Source organism: Pleuronectes platessa, chromosome 4 (assembly GCF_947347685.1).
Source record: "Pleuronectes platessa chromosome 4, fPlePla1.1, whole genome shotgun sequence".
Taxonomy (NCBI): domain Eukaryota; kingdom Metazoa; phylum Chordata; class Actinopteri; order Pleuronectiformes; family Pleuronectidae; genus Pleuronectes; species Pleuronectes platessa.
The window spans coordinates 27,105,414-27,120,812 of NC_070629.1; the positions used below are offsets into that span (position 1 = coordinate 27,105,414).

Below are 15,399 nucleotides of genomic sequence, written 5' to 3' on the forward strand. Positions count from 1 at the left end.
CAAAGTTGTCCACTCTGGGGTTTTTAATGTATGCCAGAGGGGTAATTTGGAAATTTATATCGGAAATATTATCTATGATATCTCCATCCATCCATGCATCTGTGTTTCTGTAGCAGCTTTTGCTGATTCTGGGTCAGGGGAAGCTTCTGCTACTCCCACAATTTGTCATATTCTTATGTTTTCTTACGAGACATAAACTTCCCAAACCAAAACAAGTTGTGCAACTTGAAAATAGCCTGAACAATGCCGTCAGATTTCAGGTTCTTCATGTGCAAACTTCTTCAGCTTCAGGCTACAGATGAATTAGACCTGATGCCGTCTCCATGAACAAACAATATCAGACACATGTAAATGCTCATGAACAGATTTTAATTATTTGACTCTCCTGCAGCAGACACACAGTTTTGGGCCTAAAAGAAAATCAATAGTTAAATGAGGATGGTTATTATATTATATTATATTTCGTAGAGTAGGTTGTTAACATTTGTTGACCTTGTCTCAACCACAGACATTCGTGCATCAACCCATTAAAAACACACATTAACTAAGTGGTGTTAGTGATCAGGGAACCAAAATATAATCCTGGACTCTTCTCGAGTGTTGCCAATTAGTTTACTGAGGACATTTCAGTGTCTTGCACAGAGTTCACAACCTTTTCTCCTGATCAGACATCAGAGCCCGGTGAGCCTCAGATGTTAGGAGATATTGACAGGTCTTTCTTTTCCAATGATGTTAATAGAACCTAAACTGTGCTTGTCACGGTGAGTGGCCGCGTGGAGAAGATGCTGCAACATCAGGAAACACAGTCGACTGTCTGTTGTTGTCCTTTCTGCATTTTCAGCCTTTCTACGATGATTTCAATTGTTTCTACACATGAATTAAAGTGATTTAAACGAACATGACTGCATAATACACCTTCTAATGATGGATGCAAATAAAGAAGCTAACTGTATTTCACTGTTGGGGTGAAGAGGCTTGAAGAAGTACTGATGGACGTGGGGTAACACAGAAAGCATGGTCCACTACTGTACAGTGCAACATTATTTTTCTTACCTTTCCCAGCTCTCCTGGAGTGAAATATAATTTTAGCATCATCTCATTTTGTGGCTATGATTCCAATCGTTCATTTAAAAGTACCCAGGCCTATTTTTCAATTTTTCTTTTACACCACGGGCCACTAATCTCTCAATTTGCTATCAGAAGATAAAAATACACAACCCTCCTGGCTGGCTCCAAGCCGCCTCACTCCTTATTGTCAGCTTGTCTCTATACTGGCACTCGAGCGTTGGTACCAGATTAAACGGCTGCTGGAATGCAGCGGCGAGCCAATCCGCTCAATGTGCTACAGTGAAAACCAATCTTTTCAAATTTGGGAAATATCGGAAAAAAAAACCACAAAACAATGCTCAGTGTGTTTGCAAACCGGGGCCTGTCGCACAGCACGTGTTTGAGAAGCAGTGGAGCGCCGCTCGGCTGGAGCCGCGAAGCCGAGGTCACGGGCGAACACACAACCCGAGACGTGAGACTACGTGGGGCCGACGACAAAGCAGCCCGGAGAAATCCCGTTTATGTATGCTGTCCTTCATATCTCGCCTAATAAAATGTCAACATTCATTCCATAAAGTAAATTTGCCTCGGCCGACTATTACATCCCTGTGTGCTTTAATGTCTAGGGGAGGGGGGGAAGGGGGTGTAGATAAGCCCCTGAAGGATATGCTGAGCCCCTGCTGCTTTTGACTGACTCGTGGAACTTGTGTAGGATTCTTCTGCCCCACAACGTGTCCTCTAAATCACATTTGCCGCTGCAGAAGGGATTTGATGGCAGACGAACACTCGAAGGCACAACTCACATCAGAAGTCGACCTCATTCTTAATTAAACTGGGCTCAGCCGCGGCTGCTTTGCCTCAGTAAAAAACTTAACAGCCACTAAAAGTTTTTTCTGAGCAATGATTAATGCAATCCAATTTCTGTGATCTGCGCTGAGAGGAGCATCATGGGTAATTAAATGATGGTCTGCAGAGCACCGACTGCTCTCGTAAAATGACAAGGCCATAATTATCATGAAGCTCGGTTACCCTCTGACTCAAATACTAATTGCGTATCAATAATCAGGCGGAATATGTCACAGAATTAAAAATCCCCAAACAGCCTAAGCAGTACAAATAGCTCCGAGCCACAGAGCTGCAGTCAATAACCCCCCCCCCGTCCATCTTTCTCTTTTATTTATGAGCAATTTCACAGGGTCCATAAAGTGAGACATGTTAAACCAACAAATAGAATCGCCTGCTTTAAACATATTTACATTATAAAAGATAAAACTCGCACGGTGCTCGTACATCAAAATGCAATAAGGCAGCTTACAGCCCCCCCCCCCCCCCCCCCCCTTGCATATTATCAATGTCATTAAAAATAAAACAACCTGCCAGACTCGCAGGCATCTGTATTAAAGAGGGAGCCTCACTCGCTGAATGCTCGGCACGGCGTGTTCCCTCGCAACACCCGAGTGGTCGAGAATATAGCCTCCTCCAGTAAATACAATAACAACAGCATGGCACTCTCAGAAGAAAGAAGAAGAAGAAGAAGAAGAAGAAGAAGAGGAAGAAGAGGGATGAGCCGCGAGGAGGCATTTAGAGAGGCATCATTTTCAAACCGGGCAATACAAACTCAGACGCAATACAACACAGAGGAACCTCTTCAGGGCTGTGAGGCTCTCCAAGAGTGGATGGGGGAAAAAAAAAAAACATAATATAGGAGTGGGGATATTGATGTTTCCTTTACTGCCATTTAAATCAAGCCCGTTATTCTTATTATTGTTGTCCCACTCCAAGATAAACAGGGTGATAAAAAGGGTCCTGGTGACATGTTAGAGAGTCCTCATGGAGCAGTAAAGAAGCAGCTGGATGGATACCACGGCTCTCTAGACAAAGGGAGGTGAGGAATGCTTATGGACGCAGATAAGGAAAGAAGTAGATAGAACATGGACAGTACATGTAAGTAGGAGGCAAGGGGTGAAGGTGGGCATCATCAGTGAGGCAGAGACAGGGGGGGTGGGGGGGGGGGGGGCGGGGGAGTGACGTGCAGAAACAGTCCATCAACGAGGAAACTCCAGAATAGGTTTGAACGGGAGCTACCGGTCCAGTGGGAGCTGCAGCGAGGGAGAGACAGAACCGACAGCCACAGCAGCAGCTGTCAACCGGAGAAGATGAAGAAGAAGAAAAATATCCAACACGTTAGCACTCTCTCTCTCTCTCTCTCTCTCTCTCCTCTCTCTCTCTCCTCTCTCTCTCTCTCCCTCCATCTCTGTCTCTTCTCCTGTGTTTTTTTCAGTATGTCGGTCTGTAGAGAAGCTCCCCAGAGGAAAGTCGGCGCCTCAGCTCCTTCCACAGCAGCCCCCGCTCCTTCTGGACGCCCTTCATGAAGCCTCTGTTCTCCTGGGCTCTCCGAGACAGGTAGGGCATCACCTCACTCACCGGGCCATAGGGGACGTACTTATAGACGGGGAAGCCTGCCTGGCCTGGGAATGAGGTGCATGGCATGGAAGACGAGGGAAAGAAGAAAAAACAATGGCGTGGGTGAAGAGGATAAAGAGACATTAACTTCGTCAGTACAAACACTTTCCTTTTGTAAGGAACCATTTAACAGTGCAGCTACAAGACAATTCAAATCTCACAGAAGCTCACACGATTCTTCAATAACAATTTTCATGCCGGTTGGAAAACACGTCCGGAGAATTTCCAGCGAGTAAGTGGGCGTGTTGATAACAAAATTATTTAATTATTATATTTTTACTGACGTCTCATTTGACAGTTTGCACGTGTTCAGTTGTCTTTGATGAATTCTTGTGTATGTGTGGCTCTGTCTTCTTGTTATGCTTCTGAACGAGCTGTGCTGAATATGAGTTTAATGTGTTAGTGTCACATTTGTATTGTGTTGTGTAAGTTTCTGTTTAGATGAGGAAGATATTGAATTTTTAGAGGTAATTCAGGCCTAGTTTATGTTTTTACAGATTTCATGTTGTTAGGCACTTCCACCTTGTTCTGTGCTTGTTCTTTGTGTTGAGATAAATTAAAGAATAAATCTCCTTTAATTTCCACTATTTCTCTGACTGTCAAGACTTTTGCTTGTTTGTGTTATTGTCCCCAGTCCCCAGTCGCCCCCTCCCCCCCCCAGTCTTCCCGTGGGGGATGTAACAGAATAGATGAAGACAAACATGGAAAAAAATGACGTTTCTATTTGTCTGCAAATACCACAGACGTTCCATTAAAGATGTTAAAATGTGATATTTAATTAACTAACTTCACAAACCACAGTTTCGTGAACAATATATTTTTTCTGCAGATAGTCTTTGGACGAGCACATCACAACTGGACGTCCCTTTGATTGGCTTCCCTCACAGAGTGTTTGCTTCAATCAGGCCGGTTTACAGCCCCCCCCCCCCCCCCCCCCCCCCCCCCCCGGCTCGCTGCATTGGAATTAGAGGAGCTGCTGATGTCTGCCAGTCAGGCTCACACACTTTCAAAACACTGGCGATGGTCAACAAACTGGAAAAAAACACATAATATACGTGTTTTGTATTATTCAGTAAACGTTATGACACAGCACCGTCTGCTCTAACCCTCGAGGCACCACAAAGAAAACACGTGTCTGTTTACATCAATACTGGTCGAGGTGGTTTTAACACGAGCCTCAGATTGACAGATAGCCGCGTCGTTCCTGTGACTGACAAACAAAGTGTCGAGAGCCGGCAGCGGCGCCTCGCTCCGACAGCTCGTCGATACCGAGGTGTCTCGGCTCACACGTCAGGCTGTGGGCAGCGGGCTGACTTCTACACGTTCACTTCACCCACTCCTCGTGGCCTCCGGGGGGCGACCTGTGCAACGTGGAGTTTTTACGTTTGAATCTGTCAAAGCAACAGAGATCAGCGTGTGTTGTTGTGTGTTGTTGTGTGTTGTTGTGTGTTGCTGTGGAGGTTTCTCACCCAGTGGGAAGCTGATCTGGTCACACATTCCCAGGAGCTGCCCGAAGTACACCTTGTTCTCCGTGGGGACGAGACCCAGCTCGTTCATTCTGAGGGCGGCAGAGAGAGAGAGAGAGAGGGGGGAGAGAGAGAGAGAGAGAGAGAGGGAGAGAGAGAGAGAGAGAGAGGGAGAGAGAGAGATACAAATACACTTAGCTTTCTACGGATCCAGAGCTGCATGGAGGAGATCGATAGTGTTTTCAAAGGTGTCCTTGGTAAGAATTGACACTGTACCTGTGGATGGTGTGTTTCACTGTGTCTTCATTATGGGAAGCGACCATTACGTTGGCGTTTCGGTTGATTGCAATCTCGTCCAGCACATGATCCAGACACCTCACACAATCACAGAGGAGACACAAATAAATAGCGGTGTCTGTGAAGTGAGTTATTTCTTACTACAGAGTGTAAAATCTAAATTTATCACAGGACATTGTGTGCATATTATGATTTAGACTATTTTCATGACACGTTTCTTTCTCATTAGGAAGTTCGATTTACCTTTCACACAACTAAACAGCACAAGTATATTCAATACCATATTGATACTATATATCATTTCATACAATAATATTGTCTTTTGCACACTCCATATTCTCACACTCATAGTACATTATATTATCTATTGTATAGTCAAATACTTATATTTATACCTCTACTATATATCATATTATATCATACTCTTTGTATATTATTTGTATATATAAGTCTAAATACACATATTTATACATGTGTACATGTTATTATTATTATTATTATATTTACTATTATTATTATATATACTGTTGCTGCCATTATTACTATATACTGCTATTATATTGGTATAATTACTATCATATATAAATATATATTATGTTATATTATATACTATATATACTGTACTATTTTTATATACTGTCTAACAATAACATTACCAGCATATCATCAGTACTATTACCATCATCTTGCCACTGCACCTTATCTACCTATTTATCTTGTGTTTCTGTTTTTATTCTTTCTACCTCAATATTTTTTATTTTATTCTATAGTATTGTATTTTAATGTATTCAAATGCACCGGCTGCTATGACGACTTAATTTCCCTTCGGGGATGAATAAAGTAATCTATCTATCTATCTATCTATCTATCTATCAGTGAATATATATCTCAGGAATTGGAACCCATCCTTTCTGGAGGGACGTCCGCCTTCGTTTAATATTCATGCACTTCACCACCATCTGCAAAACATCGAGTCGCACCTCCTGCTGTGTCGTATCAGCCCAGAAAACCCTGAGTCTGTCCTACGCTGGTGTTTACTAAATAACTCTAGTGGAACGCTCGGGGAGGGAAGCATGTTGATCTCCACAGGGTGACAGCTTTGATCTCACATTAATGTGGGAGCGTCAGGAAATTGTTTACGACACAGCACCCCCTACAGCTGGAAGGCTTGCTGACACAGGATGATAGACCCACTAGGTCCAATTGAAATCCCCGTGCTGAGCGTTTCTGCAGATTTGTGCCTGTGAGGTGGCCACTGAGAGTCTGTGAACCACATGGGGAACCCGGAGTGGCACAAGTGGGAGGAAGATGTCTTCAGGATCTGTAAGTAGCCGCAGAGTCTTCAGCACTTGACAGACAGAGGACGAGTCCCGGCTCTTACCTGTGGTACGTTCTGTTGGTAGACTCATAGTCGGGTTGGATCGGGTCCTCGTAGCCAAACTCTTCGGCCCTCTCCCGCTCCTGGTACATGTAGGCCCCTCGCACAAGCTTGGCAGCAAAACACCAGCCCTCCCGTCGGGACAGTTCCACGTCCATGCTCACGTTGTCAAAGGCGTCCTGCAGGACAAACAAGACGATGGTCAAATGGTCCATGTGTTAGATTGAGGACGATGTCATTGAAACGTAGTCGCACATCGGCTCAACTGGAGGTTACATAGATTTTCTGCTAGGGGAGCTGGCAGGAAAAAGTCAATTTAATTAGCTGTTTAACTGTTTCAACGGTTTGCATTCACATTAACACCTCCACTTAAAAACATCTGCAGAAGTTCTGGGTTGTGTTGCATGTGTAGGAGCTGCTTCTGTCTCCATCTGGGTGACAAACGTCTGCTCCACCTCTCTTTTAGTCTCTTAACAGAATAGATGCAGATTGAGTTGTTTCTCTCACTCACAGGCAGCACAGGTGAATCTCTTCTACCGAGAGACGATCAGATTTGTCCTAAAACTCACTAGAGATTGGCGTTTAGGGTTATTTTGAAAAAGATCTCTAAAAGGTTCTGAATAAATTGTTAAATATAGCCATTGGAGAAACTCCCAAAACTCAGCCACCTGCGTCAGGTGACCTGGTATCCGGCAGACCAATGGCCGACCCTCACAAACACAATTCAGTTACATCATTTTTACATCATGTCTCAGTCTGTGTATTCAACCCGACTTGGATTAAGAATTAATAACCAAGGAAAAAGCGACAATGTCAGAGGGATTATAGAAAAAATATCATTATGTATATTCAACAGTCAAATATGCAAGAAGAATATTTGTGGTTGTGTTTCTACATAATTGATTCTCACGGGGAAACGAACAATACATAGTTGTAAAGCAAAGCAGCAGTGTTGTTAAAGTGAGCGCCCCATCAGTGTTATTTCATCATTATAATGTGTTTTATTTTCTTCACAACAGGTGGGTTCCCAGTCATTTTAAATAGAATAAGATCAAGTTGTGAAAAGTGATTAATAAGCACATGAGTTAAACTCTACTGTTACTTAAACAGCTTTTCATTTGCAATGTAAATTAACCCACTTTCCACCCAACATGATCCTGTTCCTGTTGCAGTTTCCTCCACAACTCCGCTGACTCATGCTAATCTGATTGTGTCACAGCATCACAACACGTACAGTTGTTTGTGTCTGCGTGTGTTAAACCCTGACAGATCGGAAAACATCTGCCGCCAGCTGCTGGGCTCTCACCTTCAGGTAGCACTGGTACGTGTTGAAGATGACAGGCTGCTCTCTGTTGTAGATCCTCTGCATCTCTAATGTCACCCTGCTGATGGCTGGCTGCAGATACGTCTGCTCCGCGTCCACCATCAGGCGAACGCCGTTCTCCAGGGCGTGCTGGGGCGTGAGAGAGCTCAGTGACTCGGTGATAAATCCTCTGACAGTGCTTGAATGTCAGGTTATGTTTTCATTTCAGGTTGTTTGATTGTACAGAGCTCTTAGAGGCTCAGGTGATATTTGTATATCTGGTGTGCACAAGATAAATACCTGTTTGAAAATGACAAATATCTTGTGGGATGAATCATGTGTTTTGTTTGTTAAATTAATCAAACTTAAAAAACACAAAAATACATTGTCTTGTATAATACAAATAACACAATGCAGCACTGTAGAAGTTGTGGTCCTATTAAAAGTATCTCTCTAATATATTACAGGTTTTTTATATATTACATATTTGTTTTGACTTAAACACAGTTATACATATTAACATGTCACTGTTGTTTTCACTCTACCTGCTTGATTCTTGCTAATTAACAAGAGATGCATTGGTGTATCAGGCGTTATGTTATTGTTTATGTTATTGTTTACCTTTGCTAAAATGTCCATACGCTGCATCATCCTCTTCATCTGCTCCTCCTCCTCGGGGCCGAACTTCTCCAGCAGGGGCTCCAGTTCTCCTCGCTGAGTGAACAAACCAGCACGATGTTCCCAGTCAGATGCAAATGAACCAAATATAACACCTATTAGTGCGTCTCACTGAATCCTCCCTTCAGCTTCCTGCATTAGAACGGCAGCAGATAGCTTGAGGGGGACCTGTCCAGAGTTTAATGACATGTCCATTAACACAATATCCTCTCAGCATCACTGCTCTCCATCGTCCTGGTGCTGCTCACACTTCACATCTGCTCTAAACCGTGTTAAACTATAACCACTTCATCTCAGGAGTTTAATCTACTGACCTGAACATTCGGGACAATGAGCAGGTCTGATGTCTGTGTCCTGTCATCTATGAGGCTGTTCCAGTCCAGCACGTCAATGGTTCTGTCAGAGCGCAGAAAGATATTAAGGCTCCAGTGAGAGATCAAAACATAAGCAGTATTTTGATGAAAGAAATTCCCCAGTTACTCTGCAGCAGAACGTGTCCTTGAATATTAGCTTAAAAATACCTGGATTCAAATTCTAGTTTTCTTACTTTTTCAAGATCTGAAAACAAACGGAGGAGCTGAGGGAAAATCCATCTGTACTGATCTTTACTGGATTTGAATTCAGCTAAAAACATCCAGTGGTAATATGATATATTTTGAGTGGGGTCTTCAAAAACCAGTATGGAACATGCACTGTAAAACTAACCATGCAAATAATTTAACATGAAAATACATGTATGTTCTTTGCATGGTCATGAACAAATAATGGTTACATTATATAATATTAACCAGTATTTCTACTTTAAATATGTGTTATTTGACAGATATGTGTTCCTGTGATCTTGCTCACCCTGAGGTTTCTTCTTTCCTGTCAGCAAACCAGCCACAGAAATCACCTTTTGCACCCAGTTTGGTCAAAGATTCCTAAAGATATAAAGTACAGCATTTTTAGAAACTGCAAAACTCCTCCTGTGTTCCCAAGTGCAAAGATGGTTAATAACATTGCATGTAATAGTTATTCATTCATCAACAGGTTAAGAGGAAAAAGAAAACTGCACCTGCAGCTGGTTGAGCTCCAGCCTTTGATTTAAAGCTTCCACTCCATCCTTCCCCTGGTGCGACGCCAGGAAGCTGAAAAACCGCTGCCATTTCACCAGCACCTCTGAGAGCTGGAGCTTTAAGATTAAAAAATGAAAGTCTTTATTAAAAAAAGAAAAGGAAGTCAGTCCATCCCACCCCGACAACCAGAGCATGGGGTGCTGCCCCTCAACGCCTACCAGAAACTGAGGTCGTCCCAGAGCCGTCATTTTGATGGCCGAGAAGCCGTCCATGGAACTCCCACCTGGTCGATCAAATAGAAACATCACCATGACGGTAAACACATGATTAAGCACGTGTGTGTTGGTGGAGGAGGAGGGCAATAATCCCCAAGTTAATGGTGGGAAGAATATGAGCCAGTATAGAGTTACAACCTAACACAATGTGCATAAACAGACGCACACTGTAAAAGCTGCTGTGTGTGGTTTCACTCTCCATTTACACACCAGATGCTTTGATGCACTTGATGAAGGTTTCCATATGCCGGTCACATTTGGCCTCAGCGCTGTCGGAGTGCAGGCGGGCTGCCGTCACCCCCCCGCGACGCCGCTCCTCCTCCGGCTGCTGCTGCTGCTGCTCGTTCTGCTTCTCCTCTCCGTGGCGCTCGCCTGGAGGGGAAGACAAATCTGCATGTGCCTATTTCTTCTAATTACATCATGTACTCTGTCCGCCAATGAGAAGGAAGAACAACGAGGAGGCTTACCTATGCTCTGGTTCTCTGCAGCGGGTTCACATGAGCTACATTAGACGAAGGAAAAGAACAGGATTAAATCGGTTAGCGCTCGTTTTGTGTGTTTTGGAGCAATATTAGCAAAATTGCATCATTATTGCAGCCGAGCGCTTCAGGGGTCAGAGGTCAGTGTGTGGGAGCTGGGGTCCTTTCTTCTGTGGACACGTTGGGCCTTGTGGCGTTGTGTTTGGTGAACCTAAATAAACACATCAGCAGCCACAACACGAAAAACAAACTGATGGGTGTGTGCTGAAGTGGGGGGGGGCCGTACAGCTTCACACTTGACCTATGCGCCCCCCCTCCCCCCCTCCCCCCCGGTCATAAGCCACCGGGGAGCTTGTGTAACTACGCAGACGACTGAGCAGCGAGCGCAAGGGACATCAGAGACGTCAGCGGCTTTCAAAGACAGAGAAACTAAAGGGAGTTATTGTTTTTTATGTATATCATGTGGCTTGAGCTGCAGAAACGTGGATGAAGCCGGAGAATATTTAACACCGACTGACATGTTACTGTCTAAATTTTATACACACTTGTCCTGCACTGTGGATGATTTAATGTTTTAATTTTAAGCCCTAGAATGGGAATTAAGCAAAGGACAGAGAATCTATCAATGAAAGATTCGGATGACCAGATCATTCCAAAGCAGAATATGTGACTACAGCCGCAAGGGGGGGTCTCAATCAAAACAATAGTAAAAGAACTAAATGATGATGTTTGAAGAAGTGTGGGATCATGGGAGTTGTTTTTAAAATACTGCTCACTGGCTTTATCATATTCATAAGTCCTTTGTCCTGGAGGTTTTGGCAGAGATGGACAAAGCCAATAGTAAAGAAGATATGACGCAATTTAGCGGCAACTAAAACGAAGTCGTTTTATCAAGCAAAATTGATTTTCTCTGCTTGATAGAACTATGAATTAAACATCATTTGTTTGTTTACTGTTTGGTCAAAAAAATAGAAGAGAAGTAAAAGAAGCCGTTGGGCTGTGGGAATTCGTGATGGTCCTTTTTCACTGTTTTCTGGCCAAGTTAAGACTAAAAGAATAAATTAAAGGTAAAATCGTGAATATAAAAATAAAACAGAAACCAATCTCAAAGTTTTAAGTAGCATTGAACAGCAGGAGTTATTAAACTTGTTAGTTCTGGTTGAAGCGTTTGTGTCCAGTGACAAATCTGGATTTTATTAAAGCAATTCTTTGCAACGCTGCCAATACCTCAATCAACCGAAAGCCTGGCACAACATAGTAGTTATTGGCAGCTTTGTTACCAAAAACCTCAGAACCAGTCTTCACACGCCTGCATGAATCAACTCCAAACTGTAAAATGATATATTTTAAGTCTATATATAAGGCCTCTGAATCTGAGGGCTGGCTTTGTGAGTGTGTTTATTCTCCACATCAAACCGGGACCTGCCTCACTTCCTCACATCTTCCTTCTCTTAGCAGAACCCGACTCGTGTTGTTGTTGCTGTCCTGACAGATCATTGCAGCGCCGGTCAAACCTCGCTGCTGCCTGAGATCAAGCTGTCTTAATGTCCTCCGTCCTCCAGGTTTCCGAGGTGTATATTCGCCAAACAAAATCCTTTCTAGCCCGAGGTCTGATGCCTCTTCTGATGTTTTTCCCGAGATGACGTAAAGCTGAGAGCTGATATCTTGTTACCCGTGAGAGAAAGTACAAGAAGGGCCGAGAAAGTCACAGCAAAGGGCTTTTCCTGGAAGCTCTGCCGCCTTACAGGACCTGATTACACCGTGAAATGATGATAGAGGATGTTCTGTCTGGTGCAGAGCGACATTACAGTCAGGCTTTACTCAAGGCAACTGGAGGTAACTATTACTGAGCAACAGCGCCACCTGCAGCCAGGTGAGGTGACTCATCCTGTTGGCCAACATGTCCGAGCGATGAGTCGGCTTTCAAGTTGAACCAAATCCACCAAACTATGTGAAGAATTCTTCCTATTTTTAAAAGTTCCCTGCTGAATATTGGAGATGAACTCTGGATTTTGAATAACTTCTAGGTCTTTTTCAACTGATCTACAGTTCCACACTTCTCACTGGAGATCATACCCACTCCCTGGTTATATGGAGCAATGAAGGAGGAACAATTCTCCCTGTTCCCTGAGTTTGAAACTGATCTTTTATGGTGAATAGGTTGCACAGGGTTGCTTTAACTAACGCCTCACAGCTCCTCAGCTCTTGGTCTCTTTTAGCCTTTATATAAATGGAGCCGTTGTGTAAGATACAAAAGGTCAAACTTTTCCGGCTGACTCTTACGTTCGGGCAAAGCAAATCTGACAAGTGCACTCGTATTTTTTCACATTAATGAAATGAACATCAGATAGATTCACTGGGGAACTTTTTACTCCCTTATTTGACTGTGGGGCATCTCCTCCTAAATGGGGCCAGAACGTCCAACTTTTATTTTGGACGATGTGATGTCCCAATTACTCAGCATGCATGAATGCCCGCAGCCAAACTGAAGCTACATTACTGCTGCTGCTGCCCAGAGAGGCCGCTCGCTTCAGGTCTGTACTGTTATCCAAGTTTACATCAGCTCACAGGACAGAGCCGCTCGGCCTCTCGCTCGCCCCATGTGACAGGATTCCTGTCATGTGAGAGATTCTCTCCAGTCCAGTCAGGGGAGCCACGACTGGGCCAACAAATCATGATGTAACTACTTTCTGGTAAATCTATTTTTTGCCATCACACGGGCGTATTTATACTCTTGATATTGGTAATTTGATATTAGTTTTGTTATAAGTCAAGAGAAGGTTTCACTGTCCTTCCTGGAGCTGTTAGATTCACTAGAGGCTCAAAAGCATCTTTTAGCGTTTACTGGAATCTGTGACAATAGAGAAACTTTCGTACGCTGCCTCCTCCTGGCTGATGTCCTCCTCCACGCTGTAGTCCAGGACAGAGCCCACGCCGAAGGCCTGGTTCTTCTGGATCAGAGGCCGGATGGACTTGTGGTCCTCGCCGGCAACGAACTGGCCGTAAAACGTCATCTTCATGAACTGGTTGAAGGCTCTCTGGCCCAGTATCTTCTTTCCAAGGTCCATTATCTGAACAGAGAGGAGGACATTATAGACACGCTTATAACTACTTAAAAACACATAGAGTTTATCTACATGAATCATAAGGTCCCAGATAAAAAAGTCTGTTTTGAAGCAACAAGCTAATCCGACAATTCTTTGGGGACAAGAGGAAAAAAAAGCAGCAAGTTGTTCTTTCCCAACCGGAGGAATTCAAAGCATGTTCTTCGCCCCAGGCCGTGAACCACATGTGTGCATGTGAAGACTGTAAAGACTGCAAACAGGGAGAAAGATTCACAGGAATCCATTGCAGCTAGTCAGTCATTGCAACTAGTCCTGCACGCTGATGCATCCCGACCCGGGGTGAACGAAAAACAACCTTCAGTGGAAGCGTGTCTGTTTGCACACATATGTAATTTGAGAGGTGGGAGCTGTGCACTTGAGCCTGAGGAACTAACAGTTAGATGTGTAGGTTTCAAGGTGTTTAGAGTGTGTGTGTGTGTGTGTGTGTGTGTGTGTGTGTTTGTGTGTGTGGGTTTGTTCACCTTGAACACAACTTTAAGTATATCTCAAAAACAAGCTTATCTCTGTATAAACACTGGGTTACCAGTGTTAGTGATATATAAGTGAGTCTAATGGAGTGTTTCACCTTCAGAGCTAACACCTGCTTTAGTGTTGAGCTCTCTCTCTCTCTCTCTCTCTCTCTCTCTCTCTCTGTGGAAATGTCACTGAGTTCCTTTAACCTTTTTTCTGTGTGATGTTGTGATGAAGTGAACAAGCCTCTGACCAACCGGCCTCACGGCTCCCGGCTCCTGAACAGCTCATTACCTCAGTGTTCTTCTCCACCAGGATGTCATAGGAGCAGAGCTTGAACACCACCAAACTTCTGAGCAGCTCTAATGAGTCTTTGCTCTTATAAGCCTCCCGGGTCAGGTCAAAGTCTACGGAGATCTCATTAGCGGCCCTGGTCCTGGAGCTGCTGGAGGTGGAGGTGGAGCCGTCTCGTCCTCCGGGACCGTGCGGGGCTGAGTCCCGCTCAGCGCGGCCGCGGCTGCTCGACTTGTCCCGGTGCTGCTCCGTCCGCTGGGCGCTGGAGCCGCGGAGGCTGATCCGACTGGAGAGGAGCCATCTGCCGGGGGAGTCCGCCCCGGGAGTCCGCGACAGGAGGACCGGAGCTCTGACACAGAACATCGGCCCAGAGGAGGAGGAGGAGGATGAGGAAGAGGAAGAGGTGAGGTGAAGTCACACGGAGAGTGAGGTAGTGCAGGTTCTCAACATGTCAACACACAGACACACACACTGAGGTAACACTGTGGTTGGTGGAGAGTCTGTGACATAAAAGTTACATCAGCCAATCACAGGCCAAAACAGTAACATCAGCCAATCATAGGCAAACAACCTGCAAAGGGACACGCCCACTTTCTCACGGCACAGGTAAGCTGAGCTGCTGCAGCAGAGGAAACTAACTACATAACTAACTAACTAGCTAACTAGCTAACTAACTAACTAACTAGCTAACTAGCTAACCAATTCACTAACCCATTGTATGGTTATTGGCTCAGATAGACTGAGCCAATAACTTACTAACTAGTTAACTAAATAGCTATCTATGGGACCCACTTTGTTATGACATAGGTAGACTGAGCTGCAGCAGTCGTAACTAACTAACTAACTAGTTTGCTAACTCACTAACTAACCCACTATAGAGCTAGCCAATGGCCCTTATGTTCCCCTGGCCTAAATCCAATGGAGCACCTATGGGACGTTGTGTATCGTGTATCTGACGCCACCAGGTTCCTCCACAGACTGTCCAGGAGCTCCCTGATCCCTGACCCCTGACCCCTGATCCCTGATCCAGATCTGGGCCGAGATCCCCCAGGACACCATCCGCTGACTCATCAGGAGCAAGTTCTG

The 15,399-nt window shown here is 44.4% G+C and overlaps 1 protein-coding gene across 1 annotated transcript; it reads right to left on the reverse strand.

Moving 5' to 3' along the window:
* Window positions 1-3,072: 3,072 nt before the first annotated feature.
* prodhb (proline dehydrogenase (oxidase) 1b) lies at window positions 3,073-14,737 on the reverse strand. Its single transcript, XM_053421804.1, has 14 exons — window positions 14,314-14,737; window positions 13,322-13,515; window positions 10,433-10,467; window positions 10,176-10,337; window positions 9,909-9,973; window positions 9,690-9,806; window positions 9,482-9,555; window positions 8,953-9,028; window positions 8,576-8,668; window positions 7,958-8,104; window positions 6,655-6,830; window positions 5,253-5,351; window positions 4,980-5,068; window positions 3,073-3,515 (listed from the first exon to the last, which is right to left on the reverse strand). The coding sequence occupies exons 1-14, from the start codon at window positions 14,674-14,676 to the stop codon at window positions 3,325-3,327; spliced, it is 1,881 nt and encodes a 626-aa protein (XP_053277779.1). The 5' UTR covers window positions 14,677-14,737; the 3' UTR covers window positions 3,073-3,324.
* Between the last annotated feature and the right edge of the window lie 662 nt (window positions 14,738-15,399).